This window comes from Delphinus delphis, chromosome 8 (assembly GCF_949987515.2).
Source record: "Delphinus delphis chromosome 8, mDelDel1.2, whole genome shotgun sequence".
In the NCBI taxonomy this organism is placed as follows: domain Eukaryota; kingdom Metazoa; phylum Chordata; class Mammalia; order Artiodactyla; family Delphinidae; genus Delphinus; species Delphinus delphis.
Window position 1 is genome coordinate 19,750,287 of NC_082690.1, and position 20,106 is coordinate 19,770,392.

The following is a 20,106-nucleotide window of genomic DNA, read 5'->3' on the forward strand; positions in this document are numbered from 1 at the left end:
GGGGCAGGGGCGCAGGGGAGGAAACTCCTCACCAGGAGAGCCAAAGACGGGGTTGTGCCTTACCCCAGGAGCCACCCCTGCGCCCTCCCGCCCTGCCTCCCCCTCTTGGGCGACCTGCTGCTTTTCCTGCTTTCCCTTCCCCTGGCCCTGCCCTGCCCTGAGCTGCATGGACCCCCACCCCCGGGCAGCCAGGATGGAACATGAATGGAGAATCACTGACCAATGCAAAAAAGACTCTGGGGGCCCCCCTCCACGTCCCCCGGCCGCCCATTCACCCATGTCTCTTTCACGAAGCACAGATCACCCGCCTCGTCCGCGTGGAGTGCCAACACCCTCCCTGCCCTGGGCCCAGCCCCTCCTCCGGCCCATAAGTGAGATTAAACATTAACTACTGTAAGAAGAGGAGCCGCCCTGGGAAATGTGAACCATGAGAATATCAGTGATACTGATGAGAATAAACTAAATGCCTTTGTAACAAAAAAACAAAAAAAGATATAAATTCATTCTACAAAACTAACAGAACCACAATTCCAAAACCCAACTAAGGTAAACAATTATTTTAAGAAAACCTTAATGAATACAGATCCAATAACTTCTTAACAACCTGAAAAACAAACATAATTCTAGAGTGTATCAAAGGCACAGTATGTTGTGATACAATTTTTATAACAGGATGCAATGATGGTTCAGGGTGCGGAAATCTATACCAAAGACGTTTTCAGTGTTGAAGCCTCCTTTTTTCAATTATTTGACAAACGTTCCTTCATTTATTCAGCAAAAATTTACCATGTATTATATATATGCCAGGCACTGAATACTAGGAATTCAGTGGTGAAAAAATGAGGTCCTGGACTTCATGGAGACATCTAGAGAGATACAAATAAAAATAAAATTTTAATACAATAAAAAGGCTGTAAGAGAAATACAGGGAATACTATAGGAATACATTAATTAGCACGCAAACATTAGGGTGCTCTTGGAATAACCCTGTTGCAATGATGATTGCCCATTCTAGGATGGTGGCAGTGGATACAGATAAGATGGGCCTACACAACGTAATCAGAATGTGGTATAAAATTTTCTGATGATTGACTAGATGGAGAAGGGTGGAGTCAGAGATTCTTTGGGGGGATCTTAATGTATTATGTATTAAAGGGTAAAGAAAGGGTCAAGTAAGTTCAAAAAATACTGTTAGGTATAAACATTACTGCAGCACTTGTCAGCTTTATGGCATCTTCTCATTAAGAGAGAGTCACAGTGTTAGATAGTACATAATGTTTACCATACATTTGACCACAGAACCCTGTTATTTTTGCAGAACACCTTGTGAGAGTACTGTTTCATGGAACACACTCTGGGAGAAACTGCTTTCCATAAAAACAATCTCTTCCTTTCTACTCCTGCAGCTCTCAATACCTCGGTGAATTGTCTCACCAGCTATATTCAATTCTTTGTGGCTGTCTTGTTCTATCTCTTTACACAGTACATATACTTAGTCTGGTTACTTTCAACTGGATGAGGGTGAAGTGAAAGATTCACTGGAACCTCAGAAGGGGTGTCCCAAAAACCATTAAAAAAGAAAAAAATTATTCTGGACCAGGGTCACCTGTGAATCAACAGGAACAGATCTGAGCCACAGATAAGTTGCAATAAAGCAGTATTAATCTTTGTTAATATCTACAAACGCTACTGAGTAAATTTTCATATAGGTCAGACACCTGAAAATAACAGGCTCGTTGGAAACAAATCCTTCTACTATGAAACTGCTTAAGCAAACAGAAACTTGATTTGAACGCTCTGTGCTGAGTAATTGGATAGCTAGCTCCATTTACCTGGACTCAGAAAAGCTGCATACATTTAGAAACAGAGAAAACCAAATGTACAAACTCCTAGAGACTAGGGAGAGTAACTAAATTAGTTTACAGTGCTCAGAAACATAAACCATGTGTTACTGAAAATCTGATTCTAAAATATAAGTTTGATATGTTCAAAAGGTATATTTCAGGATACTCTAACACCACGCAATCACTGAATAAAAGTATGCTGCTAGCTTTTTGTGTATAATATTAGTGATGTCAAAAAAAAAAGACACACCCCTCCTTTTTGTTTTCAATATATTAAAAAGCAACATAGTACAAATGTTGTAGTTAATATTAAAAAGAATCCAAATTTTTCAAGGAATTAATTTTTATAAACAAGTTCTACAATGAAAGGGAAACGGCATATTGATACATAAAAGTTTTGTTAAACAAGATTTTAAAAATTTTAAATCAAAGTGTTTTAGACTAAATTCCTTCAAATGTTCAAACAAAAAAGAACCCTGTACAATCTCCAAAATAAAATGTGTCCTTGCACTTTGAAAATGTTAAAAGTTTAGAAATTTGAGTGATAAGAGGCAGCACTTAAAGGTTTCATGAACCTTTTTTCCCAAAAAAGAATACTTTCAGTAAAACATTTCACTATTTTATCTGACTATGCATTTACATTTTTGTTCTTCCAGAAAAAGATTTACATTAACACTGTATTTTTACTGTAAAAAAAAATACATTTAGAGATATTTAACTTCCTGAGTGACTTCAGTCATACATCGAACATTTTTTTTTTTTTTTTTTTTTTTGTGGTATGCGGGCCTCTCACTGTTGCTGCCTCTCCTGTTGCGGAGCACAGGCTCTGGACGCGCAGGCTCAGCGGCCATAGCTCACGGGCCCAGCCGCTCCGCGGCATGTGGGATCTTCCCGGACCGGGGCACGAACCCCTGTCCCCTGCATCGGCAGGCGGACTCTCAACCACTGCGCCACCAGGGAAGCCCATTGAACATGTTTTAATGAGCAAATTCTAAAATTTTACAATGAAATAGCATGTGTAGATGTATACTTGTATGCTCACTTACAGTAAAACTCAAGATCATGTCACAGAACTTACACTTAAGTTCTCTAAGTTAAATAATATGATTTATCCCCAAATTTGACCAAAAGGTTTTCTCAAATATTAGTAAAATGAATCACTGAATTTACATTTTCTCGTTTAGTAACAAAATACTGAGTCATTTCAGACTATCAACTTGAATGTTTTCCGTTATATACACCAAAAATCTGATTCCCTAACAAGAAATTTCTTGTAATACAAAAAGGTAACAGATAATTAAAATATTTGCTTCATAATACAACTAATCCAAATAATACATCCCTTCCTCAATTGTCTAAAATGATTAGGAATTGTGCACTTTCTTTAGCATAAAACCCTTTCCTCTTCTTAAAACCCTGAGGTGAAAGGTTATTAATGTAATAAAACTAGAACCACAATTCTCATTTCTGTATTGGACTGCAATTAGGTTTTAAAAATTTTATAAAGAAATGTGCCAACTTGTAAAGCTGCTCTATAGACTTTTTTAAAGAAAACATTCCCAGAAACAACTTAACAAAAAGGGCCTAGAATGACACTATGAAAACATCCTTTTAACACTTGTTAGTGTCGAGATGAGCGCCATTTTCCATCTCTACCACTGTCTCTTCTGTTATCATAGTCATGGCTCCAGCCATCGGGATTTCTCTCTTCATAGAAGAAATCATCTCTGCTTCCTCTGTAATGATGGTCGGACCCATGATCAGTGTAACGCTGTTCACGGCTATAATGTCTATCCACTGCATAGGTATGAGAATTCTGTCTGACTTTTCGCTGTGATAATGGTGTATCTTGGCGCCACTGGGAGGTTGAAGACCGGTTAAAAGTGTGATTATGTGACTGAACTGATGGGGAAAATCCTGATTGATCCAGATGTGGAGAACCAAATTTCCCTCCATATGACATCTGTCTCAAGACACTGTTCATCTGAGCGAAGAGAAAAAGAAGGAAATGTGTTAACCACAAATATTCCTAGATAGCAAAGGCAACAGATATCAAGCCATGGTCAAACGAACACAATAATGGAAAAGCAAAATCATTCTTGCCTAGCTGAATCTTAAGGTAAACACAACTAAAGTAGTACAATAGCTTCATTCATTCCAATGTATACCTACAAGATATCTGTACTACTACTCCTTGTCCTCCAGAATATAATTTAGAAGGGAAGAAGTAATACAAAACGACTATAATGTAAATCACTGTATGATGAACACATTAAAAGCAAAAGCTCAGTATCTTTAGGAAGGATTTAATGAAGGCGACATATGATCTGAGTATTAAAAGTATGGATGTAATTTTTTTTTTTTTTGGCCATGCCGCACGGCTTGCAGGATCTTAGTTCCCCAACCAGGGATCGAACTCACACCCTTGGCAGTGAAAGCGTGTAGTCCTAACTACTGGACCACCAGGGAATTCCCTGGATGGAGTTTTTTTAAGGAAAATATTTTAAGGGGGAGGTATGTCAAGGAAAGAAGACTGCACAAACAAAAATAACAGGGAAACACAGAATAGCTCATAGAATAGCAAGTAATTCTGGCTAAGACAGGTTATAGATCTCATGAGCCATGACTAATGGACGGTAAAGCTAGAAAGGTTTATTGGAACCAGATAATGGTAGCAAAAACACAAGGCTAGGGCTTCCCTGGTGGCGCAGTGGTTAAGAATCCGCCTTCCAATGCAGGGGACACGGGTTCGAGCCCTGGTCCGGGAAGATCCCACATGCTGCGGACCAACTGAGCCCATGCGCCGCCATAACTACTGAGTCTTCACTCTAGAGCCTGTCCTCCGCAACAAGAGAAGCCACTGCAATGAGAAGCCCGCTAGCCGCAGCTAGAGAAAGCCTGCACGCAGCAACGAGGACCCAATGCAGCCAAAAATAAATAAATAAAATACGAAATTTATATTAAAAAAATCACCAGGAAGATAAGCAAAACAGAGTTATAATAGTAATTTTGAAATGGTGTGTGAGAGGACTAGTTAGAAGAAAATAGATACAAGTACTAAGTGACTAGACGAGTGGTTCCCAAATTCTGCCTGTGGACAGACATTAGCTAATGATGATTTTTTTTTAATGGTCTACAGCAAAATAAGAAAAATATATAATATGTTTATAAAAGTTGATATCTCTTTATATTGGTCTCTCAATTTTATTTTATTTCACTTATATTTTTATTCTGCAGACCTGTGCAATACAAAAGCCTAGGGACCACAATTCAAGATTGTGATTTAGGCAAAGAAAATAAAAAGGAAGAAACAAACGTAAGAAAAAGAAAAGAATGAAGGATCTGAGACTGATCAAAGACAAAGATGCAATAGCAAAAGATACTTAAGATTTTATCATTGGTGATATTATTACACAAAAAAATGGCATGTTCACAAGGGAGGTGGACTAGAAGACTGTAGTATATTAACGTATTAAGTATTAAAAACAGTACGTGATGAGAAGTTACTCGGCACAGGTTGCAAGAACATCAGAGAATGAGTATCCAATATTTGCAACACACACACACATCACACCAACAATGGTTAAAGAAAAATACAAATGTGACAAGCAGTTCTTCTTTTTATCTTCAATCTTTTAAATATATATTTCAGCCAGTGAAAACTAAAATGAGTGATCTACAAAGATCATGCTAGTCTAACTAAAATTTAAGAAATGAACTTAAGAATTAAGAATGAATGTTTTAACTAAGTACGAGTTTTTTAGCAACTCGAGTTGAACAATCAGCTTACCACTGCTTGTCTCTGAAAATTTTCTGAAGAAGAAAAAGATCTTTGAATTATTGGTGTTGATGGAGTCATGTTATCCACTGTCCTTTCGTACCTGTGAAAAGTAAGAAAACCAACATATAATCATTCATTCAGTAAATGTTTACTACATACCAATCCTGAGCAAGACACAGTCTTCAAAGACAGGAATGAACAAGACCAACAAGGTATCTGTTCTCATGGAGCTGGGGTAAGGATTCAGACAAGACAATTTCACATGGTTATAAAGACATAGTAAGAAATGACTAAAGAGCAAGTTGAGGTGAGAGAGATAGGCGGTTCTATTTTAGCTTGACTGGTCAGGACTGGCCTTTCTAAAAAGGAGACATTTGAAGTTACAGCTGAACAAGATTACCTGGAGGCAACACACTCCAGCTGAGGGAAGGACTAGTGCAGGGGGAAGCAAACTATAGCCTGTGTGCCAAACTCAGTTTGTGTAAACAAAGTTTTACTAGAACTTAGCCAGGCTCTTTTGTTTTGGTATTATCTGTGTGGTGCTACAATGGCAGAAGAAACTAGTCCTTTATAGAAAAAAAAATTGTGTCAATTTATAGAAAAAAAATTGTCAATACCTGGGCCAGTAATGCAAAGGCCTAGACCGAGAACTAAAATGAAAAGGATTTGATCAATTAGACATAACAGGTGAGGGAACCAGAAGAACTAAAAGATAAAAATCTAGATTTTTGGCTTGAGCAATTAGGTAGACCTTTACTGAGATAAGAAGAAAGAATAATAGGTTTGGGGGAGTAAGGAGTTCTGTAACATAAAAAGAATATTAATCTTAAGGACTTAAACCTTATTCCTCACTTCCTATAGAGGTAACTTGCTCTACAGAAAAACTCAGAAAGGTTTTAATTTTATTTTAAAATATGCCTTTGGAATCAAATCACCAAGATTTGGAATTAAATCACCAAGAATCAAATCATCAAGATTTATCTTACAGTTTAGATCTTTTTATTTTGGGTTTTCTTCTCTTTTTTAAGCAGAACTGATTTTATTTGTATGCTGTAAAGAAAGCTACTTTTTTTAAAAAGAACTTTTATTCTTTATATATATGTATATAAAAATATATATATAAAATAAACCCGTGCCCCCTGCAGTAGAAGTGCGGAGTCTTAACCACTGGGCCGCCAGGGAAGTGCCGTATTTGGGTTTCTCAAATCGGATTACGTACCTGTATGCTAAGGGGGTAAAAAGTATAATTTTACTTACAGAGAGTATAAAAATCAGGTACACTCTAGTGTTTGATTAAAACTACAGTATTTACTTGCATATTTCTTTCCCCAAGAATTTCTAAGAAGGGTTAAAAACTCTTTTTTTTCCCTCCACCTAAGATACCTTTCAAGAGTCCATAAAAGTGGTTAGAGATGCTTCGAATTCCAACTACACTGAAAAGCATTTAAACACAATTAACTTCAGCTGGCAAGAAAAGACTCTAAGAGGGTACCCTTTTCACATTACTGCTCTCTTACAATTTTCACCTTCCAAACTCTTTTCATATCCGCCCACTTCTCTCCAGCTCTTGGCACCACCCTAATCCAAAGCAGCAACCTCACTCCCATAGCTTCCTTGCTACTAACACCAATACCTTGCTACCAACAGCTTCCTAGTCACCCTTGTGCCCTTCAATCCATTCTCTCCCAGTACAACCAACTAACTCATTAAAATACAAACCTGTTCCTCTTACTACCCTACTGAAAACGTTTCAATGTCTTCCTACTGTTCTTAGGGTGAAATTCCAAAATCCTAATTATGACCTATAAGAAAGACCCTGTATCTTCTGCCTCTATCTACTTCAACAGTATCATCTACTACTCTCCATTTTCTATTCATTATGATCTAGGTACACTGCCCTCTTTCAAGTCCTCATTCACTTACCTCTCCTTGTTAAAACTTTCTAGAAACTTTCTACTCGTATCATGGTGGGTGTGCTCAATCACATTGCCTGGGTTTGAAAACAAGCCCACTGCTTATGAGCAGTTCACGCTTGAGCAAGTTAACCCCCAACCTTCATTTTCTTCATACATAAGGTAGAGATAATAATAATCCTTGCCTCATAAATCTACCGTGAGGAATAAATGAGATCATAGGTGCAAAGGACTTGGTGAAGAACCCGACAGGTGACAGGTATTTGTTAACTCTTTCTTGAATGAAGCCATAAATTGATAAATAGCTCTATGGACATACCAGGAAGAAACCGTCCCTGGCAAAATATCAGCCTCCCCAAAGAAAATTATTAGTAAATATAAATATGGTACCTCTTCCAATCCTCAGTAGCTAAGAGGTATTTCAGAGATCATTCAAATCAACTTCTTTTCCTTACAAATGGAAAGACAGGGACATAGACTAGCTCAAGATTACACAATTGGTAGAGACAGATCCAGAATCCGATTCTATGAACTCTTAGTCCAGTAGTCTGTTTACTAACAGGTATTTTTAAACTGCAAGCAACAACCATTTAGTGGTCATAAAACTAATGTGATTTTTTGAAAAATAAAATAAAATAGAAAATAGAGGATACTACAAGTAGTAAGGCTAAGTAATGTTTTGAGAAATTTCGTCTCAGTTATATACATGTATGTGGGTGTGGGTATGTCTTTACAAATGAACATAAATACAGTTATGTACGTATCTATTTTAAGGGAACTATATATAAGGGGCCTATAGTCCCCTTAAAATAGATACATATATAACTATAATCCAACATCGCAAATATAGCAGAAGAATAAAGAGGTAGGAGCATAAAGAAAGAAACCAATCACTCATTATGCATTTTGAAGTCACTGCCTAAAAAAATTCCTGATAAATGATTTTAAAAATAGGTGAGAAATATTACCTGCTAGGAGATGTGGAAGTAGGGCTTGAACTTCCAACATGATGCTGGGGATATGACGAACTGACCTCCTGTGAGGCATGGCTACTTCCTGAAATGAAACAATTTGAGGAATTCTTATTGATAAAAAACTTAATTTGAAATTTTGTATCCCTCAGCCCAATCACTCCAAAAAAGGTAGACATAGGCTAAAAGTGAAAACCTCAAATTTCAGTAAATTGCTTTATAGTTCATCAGAGTGAAAATTGTTAAGTGTTTAATACCAAATATACCCAAAGCAAAGGGTTCCAAATAACGTACTTTCCAATGTATAAATACCCAATCTGGCCATAGTATTCTGATCCCCACACTAAATTGTAAGAATGACTACAAGGAAAGTTTCATCCTTACATGATCACACATCAAAATTTGTAAAAGTAAATTACAAAGCAGTCAGGAAAAGTATTTTCAGGAAATAATCCTTGTGCTTTCAGAGTGTGAACCCAAACTCAGTCATTTTAATAATAAGGTTTATGTTCTTTTCACAAACCCAAACTGAAATGTTAACTCTCATTTTAAAATTACAGCTTTCAAAATCCATACTGTCAATGTTACCCATTTTCAGGGATATATAAAGTTTACTATTCATAAAGCTTAAAGCATTTTCATCCAAAAATAGGTTCTTTAAATAATAAAATTAAAAACAAAGCGGCAAACAACCTCTCTCCTAAACATCATCAGTGAATAGTTACCTGATCTAAACTGAATTTTGATGGGCCTTCCAAAAAGTTTGATTCCGTTAAGTAGATTCATGGCATAAGGAACAGATACTTCATGTTTGAAATTCACAAACGCAAACTGCTTTGGTTTACCATCCTTATCTTTTGGAATTTTCACTTTTATTACTGGCCCAGCCTACAGACAAAAAAAGTTTTCAGAATTTCAGTAAGGCAGTTTCAGGAAAATAATCAAATTTTACAAAGTTTAAAAAATTCAAAAATGTAACCAGGGACTCTAATTTTAAAAATGGATACACTCGGATTTCCATCTCGGTTAAAGATCCTACAGATATGACCGAAAATTAGATTAACTTACTTGGAGGGAGGGAGCCCATAAGGAACCGGAAACCCAATCACCGACTGAATTTACATTTCACAGCACTTTATGACTTTAACAAGGCCACCAACATCCATCATTATCCCACTGCGTGGAAATTAACCTTTATCAAGAGAAAGTAGTTTTCTTGGACTAAAAATTCACTTTTGTATCGACTAATCAAACATTACCAGTTGTTGAAAGACAGAACTGGAGGGAACAGGTTTAACGCATCTTGATACAGATTTTAATACATAAACACTACAGTGCCGCTCTCCTACAGAGTATTTATGAGTCTGTCTTTGCTGCAACTTCGTAAGAAACTTAAGTGGAAAACGGATACTAAGAAAGAAATTGAAATAAAATTTACAAGCGGAAGATGAGAAAAGCAGGAAGAGGAAAAGCACAGCTCAACGAAGGACCCACGCGTACGAGGTCGCTTAAGAGCACTGACTCTTTACCACGTGAATGCCCGACAGAGGACCCTCCACCACCTTTAGTCGTTACTTCGGCCTGAACTAACCAGGATCCTTCTAATAAAGCGACACGTAGCGAGCGCCTCCCTTTCTAAGCGCGACCCCCACCTCCAGCCCGCCCACCTGTCCGGTGCCGGGACGAACCGTGCCGCTTAAGCCAGGAAAGCGGGGATGGCCATTGGGCCGGGCCCTACCCGGGCCGGAAAACGAAAGGGAAAGGCTGATCCCAGCCGCTTACCTGGTGGAAAAGCTCGAAAAGGAGCTCCTCTGTCACTTTCGTTTCAAGGTTGCCCACAAAGAGAGTACGATCCGCTTCCGCTGCCGCCGCCCCCATCTCAGCATCGCCCCCTCCCGAAAAAGGCCGAAGGGTCACCGCCGACGCACCCACTGCGCACTCTCAGAAACCCCACGTCCTCGCGCTCCCAGGCGTCACAGACGTAAACGTCAATCACGTCGGCTCTCAGCGGCGTCAACGTGCGTTGACGGACTGCGCATGCTCAGGAGGAGAGCGCTGGGTTAAAGTGGGTCTTTGATCTGCAGACGCTCAGGTGATGGCTTCCGATGAAGTCGGTCTCAGTGTTGGAGACCGGCTGGACTGATCAGTGGAGCCGCGAAGAGTCTGCCTTGACCGTGGGACGTAACACAAATACTGCGGGCAGTGTTTGAAGATGGCCCTGAACTATGTGTCCCTGTCTGCCGGCGATCGAAGAGGCCTGGTGGCCTACCGCTCTTCCCACGGCGACCTCAGCTCGTCGGCCTTAGCGTTGGCGATGGTCTCTGGAGACAGCTTCCTCGTTATCAGTCCCGAGGAGATTCTTCCAGAACCTATTCTTCGGTCCACTGTGCGGCTGAACTTCCGGACCGAGAGCCGTCGGGCGCCTGGTGGCGGCAGGAGCCCGTCCCGCTTTACAGAGGGAAGGGAGCAGGAGGCGCGGAGCCGAAGCCGCCAAGCCAGATTCTCACCTTACCCGGGCCGTGCGGTTAAACTCGACCTCCTAAGAAGTGTCCTGCAACAGCGTCTGGTGGCACTTGGAGGTGTTAGCGCAGCCCGTCTTTCAGCTTAAAATGAATACCTCTTCTCCGCCCCTCAGCTTGTGAACAAGGCTTCTCTAAAATACTTTTTTGGTGCAACCGAAGTCTTATTTTTAGAGGACGTCTTTTCAGTTTAATATAAAAATGCGTGGTAGTCCTGTTACTCTAGCCTAGCGCAAAGTAAAATGTTTACAGTTACTTGATTCAGATGGTTTTAAACAGCCATGATGATCAGATCGGAAGGGAGGAGCAGCAGAGATTTTTTTTGAGGTAGTCACAAAGGATGGGATCATCCTTCCCAGAGGTCAGTAATCCTTTTATCCTCCCAACAATGGATCCAAATTTGTCTTGCTTTCCACAGGTCTTACACCTCCTCCCTGGCAGATTCTCCTACTTTGAGACTTATAATTCCGAGTTTCCTTACATGCCTACCCTTCTACCTCAGATTATTCCCTCTGCCTTTACTTCTGTTGGTTTATTACTGTGGCATATCCTCCCACCTATGGCCCAACACTTCTATCATCTTGTCCTTAAGACTTCTTCCATTCCCCTCCTCCACTTTTTCTTAAGGAATATCTACAAACTTCAGTCTCTACTAAAACAACAAAAGCAAAACCTAAACCTTGCTCCTCTCTCAAATTATTAAACCAATTTACATTTCTTTATTTGCCAAAAGTTCCAAATGAATTTTTACACTTATATTTGTCACTTTATTGCTCACATTCAATCCCACCTTCCTTAATCTGAATCTTGTCCCAAACTATACAAAAATTGGAAACCTTCATCTTACAGTTTCCTCTTAGGAAGCTGCTCATCTGTTCACTCTAGCATCTTCCTTAAACTTTCTCGTTTGTCTTTTGCCATTCCACTATTAAATAGTATTTGAAGATCTCCTCAGTGCTAAGCACTGTGGATGAACTTTACATAGCCCTGCTATCAAGGAGATCAAGGAGTGTACTCAAGATGGAGAGGCTAATAATCACCACACTGGACTGTTCATTAGGTGCAGTGATGAAAATAAACCTTGGTTGCCATGGCTCTCCATAATACTGCACTATCCTGGTTCTTCCCTTATCTGGCTGATCGCTTCTTATCTGCTCATAATTTTGTCTTAACCATACATTCTCCAAGGTTTAAAGGGTGGTATTGGGAGAAATCTAGTGGGTTTTGTAAGTGGCAACTCTTTATGTAAGCAGGCAGTGTAGCTTTTTCCCAGCGGACTGGGGTCTGTAATTACGTTCAGATAAGCAAAATTACCACACACCAAACAATTGAATTGTGAGAACTGCATTTTAAGAATATTGACAAACCAGAGAGCTTCTGTAAGAGTGATCAATAGAGTGAGAGGTCTGGAAACCAGGTCATAAGAAAATCGTTTGAAAAGATAGTAGCTATGCGTAATATGTGCAAGGCAATGTGCTAGAGGCGATTATTCATTGTTTATTCAGATATTTATTGAGCACTTACTCTGTGCCTGCTAGTAACTGTGCCTGCTAGTAACTATGTTAGGCACTTAGAATAAAGTGGTGAACAAGATAGATACGGTCTCTGCTCTTATGGAGCTTTATGTATGTCATCTAGTTCTCACAACAGCCCATAACAAAAGTATTATGCTTTCATTTTTTTGCCAAGAAACCAAGGCACAAAGAGATGAAGTAAACTTTCCAAGGTCATACAGCTAGATAGAGCCTTGTAGCCATTCAACCCAGGTTGCTCATTTGAATCACGAAACACCAAAAATGACTTGAGTGACTTTTCTCAATTCTCGCAAAGATAGTAGCTAACTAATGCTATTCTATCAATAGATATCTGAAAAGAAGTTAATTCATAATATATGGATTCCTTAGGCTGGGTGTGGTTGAGAAAGAATCCCAAACCTACATGCTAAGAATTTTAGATTGGGAAAGAATAATAAAATTAAGGCTGACGGTAAGAAGGATTTTCATAAAACTTAGAGATGCCTGATGGTGGAAAATACCACCTCACAGGGTAATAACTCTCCAAAGTTCACGTAGAGGCTAAATTCTGTCAAGTATGAAATAAGACTTCTTATTTTATAAGATGAAAAGTTATAAATGACTTCTTCAGTTCTTTCCCATTTAACCTTTAATTCTATACCTTAAATCATGAACTTGATTAAAATTGAAAATGGAGAATTGGGGGGGTGAGAAGTGAAAAATGAGGTATACATTTTTGTATAGGATGTATACATCCAATACATAGGATGACCATATTTACTGTGTAAACCAGGGCACTTGAGAGGGGAAGGCGGGCTATCAATTAATTATGCTTAGGCAATAGGCATAAATAGGGGCTGCCCTAGGCAGCCACGTTGGATCATATCACCCTAGGAGATGGTACAACATTAAATACACCTTTGAAGCCATATTCCTTAGCTTCAGGGAAAGAAGGCTGAGATTTGTAAACAAAGGAGCAAAAGTTTGGCATAAACGTGCACAAAATCACACAAGAGGAAGAGGATCCAGTGGGAGTGACTTGATTTCTGTTTGTTCTCACATAGGGTCATCAGGAGTAGGGCTTTGATTGAATAATAAACAGTGTATATGTGCCAGAAAGAAAATGATATGAAAAAAATTTGTTTGTTAAGAGGAGAACCTTGTTCACATTAATGCTCCATCATTTTATTTTTTTTGGCTGCAGCACGCGGCATGTGGGATCTTAGTGCCCCGGACTGGGATCGAGCCCTCGCCCCCTACAGTGAGAGTACGGGATCTTAACCACTGGGCCGCCAGGGAAGTCCCGATGCTCCATAATTTTAAATCTGAGCCGATGGATGTCTAAATTCTCCTTGTTCTTAACATCTGCACTGGTGTCCAAGTTACAGCATCTGCCTAGAGTCACAAAGACTATTGTGGAAACAAGGACCAACATAAACCTCTTTAAATGAAATAACTAAGTTTCCCCAAGAGTAGTCCATGTTATTAAAAATCCATGTTAGTGTACAAAATTACTTTTAATTTAATATCACTGCTTAAGTATAGCATGTTGTCATTCTAAAATAGATGAATTTTCTAAGACAAAAAATAGTCCCCCAAATTAATACTTCCATAAGTTTTTAAAAAGCCATGGTAACTTCCTTTTTGTTCTAATTGGCCATTTTTTTTATATCATACTAAGCAACTGACTAGTATGTGTCAAAGGGAAGTCCTATTAGTATATTTACTTCCTCTATTCATCAGCTCTAAAACTCTTAAAAAGAATGCCCATTTGGGGTATAGAAAAAAAGGAGGCCAAGGAGATTTTCCCTTAATAGCCAGATTTGGTGCTAAGCCTAATTGTAAGAGGGGTAACTCAGCAGGAAGAAAAGAAAGAAAAGGAGGAAAGTCCTATGGGAGGGAAGAGTAGGTAGACTTAATGGTGAGGCTCAACTGTATTTCGAACAAAATTGTGTCGTTTATTCCTTTGATGAACCTGTCTAGATCCCACTTAGGTGCAGCTTTTGTCTTCCTAATTTCCATGAAAAGTACTCTCATTTTCCTAGCCAACCAAATGTGTAAGTTTGAGTATCTACGACTTCATACCACCTATTTCCTATCTTTATCGCCTGTGTCAATTCGATTGCAAAGTCCTGCTCATTTTATCTTCACAATGTATTTATGTTATGTTTCCATATATACTTTCATCACCTGGACTGTATTTACCTGGACATCTATCCCGTTTTGTTTGCTTCTGTCTCTCTGCATCCTAAATATATATAGCTCCAGATCAATAAGCCCAAAGCATAGCTCTCTGATCGCATAGTTAAACTATAACTTTACAGTACCATAAACTCTTCCAGTGTTTCCCATAGTATATTCCATAGAACCTCTACTAGAAATACAAGATACTCTTTGGAAAAAAGACGAGGTCGATAAAATTGACAAATGCATGTTTTATCACCTTCTTAGGGTGCCATAATGTGTAATAACATGTTAAAGGGTCTGATAATTCCTTTAGAAAAGGAAACCTGTGTAACTTCATTTTAACCAATGATTCACAAATGTATTTGTCCATAAATTAAAAAGTTTTGCATACTACCTATCTTCCTGAGGAGCCTCAGTTCTACAGAAACAATTAGAAATGCTGCGTACCTAAGAAGCTCCATTGGCTCCCCACGTCAGGTATTAGAAATGGATTTTTATATGGTGTGGCAGAATTTAATAAGTTTCCAGATTGTTATGAGTTATGCAAGTGGGTTGGTTTCCTCACTCATGATTTGACAAAGTTCAACCCCATCTTTATTCCACATGGTTTCTGGTACCTGTCTATGTCCTTGGTGGTTGGGTGGGAGGATGGAGGCAAGCGTGCAGCTGCAGATTCCCAGCCACTGAGGATCAAGACTGGCATTGTTACTAAGGAAAGGCGTTAGGAACTTCCCCTGATGAATACGGGTAGGTGCAGTTATTAAGTATGCTAATAGTATAATGTTAAAAAAATCATTGTTTACTTGGCTTTTATTTCAGTGGAATATCTGAAGGCAACCCTACTTCAAAATACACTTCTTCTGAATCAGAGGGGAAAAATAATTGTCTTCATCTTCCCAGAGACCTGAAAGTAACTGAAGCAGTGCAGCTTTAAAAACTGCACACTCTATAAACAGACTTTTAAGACTTTCCATAATCTGACCAAGCTACATTGCCAGCCTTCTTTCATGTTCTTAATTCCCCGGGGTGGCTGCTGCTCTTTTCTGCCTCTGTGTCTATGCCTATCCTAGACCTTTTAACTAAGTTGCTTGTCCTTCTCATTTTCTGCCAGTTAAATTTTTATCCATCCAGATTGGTTAAAGTTTCTACTGTTGCAAAAAATGGACTGTATTGACTCACAGAACTGGTAAAGTGTGGTGACTTCTGATATTCTGTCTACCCAACAACTAGTTATCCTTCATCTGTAGGAGCACCTTGGTTTTTCCTTTCCTTGGAAACTTCTGCCTCATCCTCTGTTCATGTATTTGGGGTGAGGCTTCACACCTAACTCCAGGGATAGAGGTATAATCTATTTCTTACCTCCCCTACTACATTGTCTGAGGGCAGACAACTTGCCTAAATTTATCTTTGTATTTATTCGTACCTATTAAGTGCCCAAAGAGTAGATATTTCATAAATGCCTGTTAAATGAATGAATGAACTTCACAGATAGGCTATTTCTCCTTGGAATCAAAATCGCAAAATGGAACATTCCAGGAAGGCAAGTGCAGGAATAAGAGTAATTGTGATAAGATAAAATAAGCTTTCTTCAATTAAAAAAAAAAAAGCCATGCCTTTGTAGCTTACCTGGTTTTATCTTGTTAGACTGAGAACTACACTCTTTTCACTTTCTGTATTTTAATTGGAGGCCAAATGTGAATATTATTCTGACCTATAACTATACCATTTATTTAACCATTCTCCAAGAGCTGAGTATTTAGTATTGTTCTAATTTTTCACTATATTAAATAAACACCTCAGTTTATAAGTAAAAAAGTAATAAGTTTTGTTTAAAAGTGTGCTTTGATTTGAAATCAACCTGCCTCTAGGAACATAACCTAATACAGGATGTGGACAAATATTTATGCACATAAATATTTAATGTATTAATTTTTTCCCTACCTATAATTTTTTTAATTAATTAATTTTAAAATTTATTTAGTTTTGGCTGCGTTGGGTCTTTTTTGCTGCGTGTGGGCTTTCTCTAGTTGCTACGAACAGGGGACTACTCTTCGTTGCCATGCGGGCTTCTCATTGCAGTGGCTTCTATTGTTGTGGAGCACAGGTTCTAGGCGCATGGGCTCAGTAGTTGTGGCTCGCGGGCTCTCGAGCACAGGCTCAGTAGTTGTGGCACACGGGCTTAGTTGCTCTGTGGCATGTGGGATCTTCCTGGACCAGGGCTCGAACCCATGTCCCCCTGCACTGGCAGGCAGATTCTTAACCACTGCACCACCAGGGAAGCCCCCCTACCTATAATTTTTAAAATAGGGAAACTATGTGTCCAAAATAGATGACAGGTAAAGGAAAAAAAAGAAAAAAAAAAGAGTGCTTACTACATGCCAGGTCACTACTGATTATTTCCACAAGGATTATTTTATTTAATCCTCACAGTCATTCTATGACAGGGATTGGCAAACTTTCTATAAAAAGCCAGGTAGTAAATATTTTAGACTTTGTAATCCAAGAGGCAAAATTGAGGCTATTATGTAGGTATTTATGTAACAAGAAAAATTTCTGCAAAATTTGTATTGATGAATTTCAAAATATAATAATTGATACAATTTTTTGTAATGCTAATGTAACCAGGGAGGACCCTATGGGGCCTTCCCAGGACAGACTCCTCCCCTATAACCTCTGCTTTAGATCCTCTCTGAAGTACCTAGATAATAGTAACTGATGCACACTTCCTGAGTTGTTTTACAGATGCTAAAACCACCAACAAATGGAAGAAATTAACTACTTGATGATCCTGAGCCCCAGACCTACTGGAACCTGAGGATTGATAACGTTAACCCCTGTGACACAGCCCTGTTACCTCACCATCAACCAATCAGAGCATTGTGCATGAGCTGACCACATACCCTGTGACCACCGCCTCCCTCACCTGGCCTTTAAAAATGCTTTGCTGAAACCCTTTGGGAAGTTTGGGGTTTTAGAGCACAAGCCACCATCCTGCTTGTATTAGCGCATTTACGATAAACGCTGCACTTTCCTTCACCACAATCCAGCGTCAGTAGATTGGCTTTACTGCGCACAGGCGAGTGGACCCAAGTTTGGTTCAGTAACACTAATACTGTTAAGGAGAAGATGGAATTCTTTTTGCTTAACTGGAATTCAAAGTTGGTATTCCCTATCATCAAAATCAATAGCAAATGCTCATCTGAAAATGCTGATTTTTAATGAATTTTATGTATTTTATCTTTGAAAATACCTTTGAAATTTTCTTTTCATGGGTACTGCCAAATACTGATATCGGTCCATGAACATATGGTTTTAATTGAGTATATTCATTGCTTGGAAGGCATTTATACAATTCTATTAAATTCTGATATTTGCCTTTAAGCATGCCATTACATTGTAGATTAATTGCTTTTAATTGAAGTTTAGGTGGAAACTCCTCAACTGCACAGTTAAATGGACTTTGAAATACGGGCATTTTCTTTGCACTTAGATCTAGGTCCCAAAAGACTGTTGGACAGTAGTCTGAACTCAGAAAATATATCTACTGCAAATTTGTTTGGATATGGAGATCTTACTTCTTAACTTATTAACAGCATAGTAAAGTATATAAACCAGCTTGAGATTGCATGTGATTCAAACAAGGTTAGTTGTTGAAATGAGTCTACCACAGTATAGGTATGGTGTAGAAATGCTGTTTGGCTTTACAGCTTTACGTTTAATTCATTGAGAAACATTATCAAGCCTGTAGCAAAAGCTAATTTCCAAAGCCATTTACAGTTCGATAACAGTGGTCTAGGGCAGTTCTTCTAACCACTTAAAAATGTACAATCCAGGGCTTCCCTGGTGGCGCAGTGGTTGAGAGTCCGCCTGCCGATGCAGGGGACGCGGGTTCGTGCCCCGATCTGGGAAGATCCCACATGCCGCGGAGCGGCTGGGCCCGTTGAGCCATGGCCGCTGAGCCTGCGCGTCCGGAGCCTGTGCTCCGCAACGGGAGAGGCCACAACAGTGAGAGGCCCACGTACCACAAAAAAAAAAAAAAAATGTACAATCCATTCTTAGCTGGAAGGTTCTATAAAAATTGGCAAAGGGCTGGGTTTGATCTTTGAGCCTTAGTTTGCAGAGAATTTTAGTAACTGCCCAAGGGCACAAAACTGTTTAGTGGTAGAGTGGAGATTCAAGTTTGACCAGGCAGCCTGGCCTCAGAGCCCATACTCTTGGTGACTATGCTATACTACTTGTGCTAAGGTAGCCAGCTAGCAGCTGGTGGCCAAATCCAGAGGGAAGTTTTCTTTAGCTAGCAGTTTGGGCGTTTTTTCCCCTTTAAAATATGCAATAATATGTACAAGACAGTGTAAGTAAAATGCAACCAATACCCATGTGAATGAAAAACGTTGCCTATCATATCAGTAAACAAAGGATGTTACGGCCATCAGGTCACTGCAGCCACACTGAACAGTGAGCCCTAAGGGAACTCAGGGTGGAGACAACCCAGCTGCCTACTGCCAAGTCTTTAGCCATTGCAGCCCCCTAACGGTGCACCCAGAGGAGCCTCAGGATGGGAAAGCACGGGACACTGGCCCTAGATAGCCAAGGTGCATATCAAAGGAATGTTTTCAGTGAGCCCAGACTCTTACATCTTCCCATACATAGAAAAGTGCTAAATTCACTAACTTGAGATATCTGGTTTTCTTTAATTAACAATAATCTTTTGATGTTCTGACTACCTGGTCTTTATTGCAAAACTCCTATGTATCCTCGCTCCTCCCTTACCTCTTCAGAGCAGTCCCTCAGAGCTAGCTATCTGAGAGGCTGCCTCTGGGGCTTGAAGTCCTCAGAAAGTCTGCCAAATGAAACAATTCTCAACTTTTAGGATGTGCATTTTTTTCGGTCAACACCTGGGTGCTTACTACCCAACTTTAAATATTACCCCGCTCTTAAAAATCTCTTCTGTTTATCTCGCTTTGATAACCTTGTGCTCACATCACTTCCTCCCACCTGACATAATCACTGTCCTGAATTTGGCGTTTTGCATTCCCTGCTTTACTTTTTAGAACTACTTTCATTACATGTGCATGTCTAGTGTATCTCTAAGTGTAACACAGAATTGTTTTACCTGTTTTAAAACAATATAAATGGTATTATACTGTACATATTCTTCTGTGGCTTGCTTATTTTCTCCACTTGATTTTGCTGTCATATATTTAAAAATAAAACTAAATTTGAATACCTTTGGTGGGATATATGTTTTCAGTTACCCCCTATGTCTCATACCCTTACATTTCACATTTTAGTTACCTACCTGGCCCCTTATACCATTTGAGCTTGCAACCTCTGATTTAAGATGGCATTCCATTTATCCGTTCAAATATGAAGTTTT

General features: G+C 39.1%; 2 protein-coding genes across 5 annotated transcripts; one reads left to right on the forward strand and one right to left on the reverse strand.

Annotated features, from left to right (window-relative positions):
- Nucleotides 1-2,032: 2,032 nt before the first annotated feature.
- On the reverse strand, nucleotides 2,033-10,435 carry RBM7 (RNA binding motif protein 7). Of its 3 annotated transcripts, XM_060017924.1 has the most exons (6): nucleotides 10,292-10,383; nucleotides 9,578-9,701; nucleotides 9,235-9,397; nucleotides 8,507-8,594; nucleotides 5,635-5,725; nucleotides 2,036-3,828 (listed from the first exon to the last, which is right to left on the reverse strand). In XM_060017924.1, exons 3-6 carry the CDS (start codon nucleotides 9,293-9,295, stop codon nucleotides 3,466-3,468), a joined length of 603 nt encoding a protein of 200 aa, XP_059873907.1. In that variant the 5' UTR covers nucleotides 9,296-9,397; nucleotides 9,578-9,701; nucleotides 10,292-10,383; the 3' UTR covers nucleotides 2,036-3,465. The 3 variants fall into 3 exon arrangements, with proteins under 3 accessions (XP_059873909.1, XP_059873906.1, XP_059873907.1); XM_060017926.1 differs by lacking the exons at nucleotides 9,578-9,701; nucleotides 10,292-10,383 and adding an exon at nucleotides 10,177-10,272 and having other exon boundaries at nucleotides 2,033-3,828; XM_060017923.1 differs by lacking the exon at nucleotides 9,578-9,701 and having other exon boundaries at nucleotides 2,034-3,828; nucleotides 10,292-10,435.
- A 135-nt stretch (nucleotides 10,436-10,570) lies between these two features.
- C8H11orf71 (chromosome 8 C11orf71 homolog) lies at nucleotides 10,571-18,584 on the forward strand. Of its 2 annotated transcripts, none has more exons than XM_060017927.1 (2): nucleotides 10,571-11,389; nucleotides 17,472-18,584. In XM_060017927.1, exon 1 carries the CDS (start codon nucleotides 10,722-10,724, stop codon nucleotides 11,115-11,117), a length of 396 nt encoding a protein of 131 aa, XP_059873910.1. In that variant the 5' UTR covers nucleotides 10,571-10,721; the 3' UTR covers nucleotides 11,118-11,389; nucleotides 17,472-18,584. The 2 variants fall into 2 exon arrangements, with proteins under 2 accessions (XP_059873910.1, XP_059873911.1); XM_060017928.1 differs by lacking the exon at nucleotides 17,472-18,584 and adding an exon at nucleotides 15,549-17,462.
- The last annotated feature ends 1,522 nt before the right edge of the window (nucleotides 18,585-20,106 follow it).

Coding starts and splice junctions, on each gene's coding strand:
- RBM7 (XM_060017923.1), bottom strand. CDS start 10,387: ATGGGGGCGGCGGCAGCGGAAGCGGATCGTACTCTCTTTGTGGGCAAC. Junction 8,595..9,234: donor CAAAATTCAGTTTAGATCAG/GTAACTATTCAC, acceptor GTTTCATTTCAG/GAAGTAGCCATGCCTCACAG. Junction 3,829..5,634: donor ATTTTCAGAGACAAGCAGTG/GTAAGCTGATTG, acceptor CTCTTCGCTCAG/ATGAACAGTGTCTTGAGACA.
- C8H11orf71 (XM_060017927.1), top strand. CDS start 10,722: ATGGCCCTGAACTATGTGTCCCTGTCTGCCGGCGATCGAAGAGGCCTG.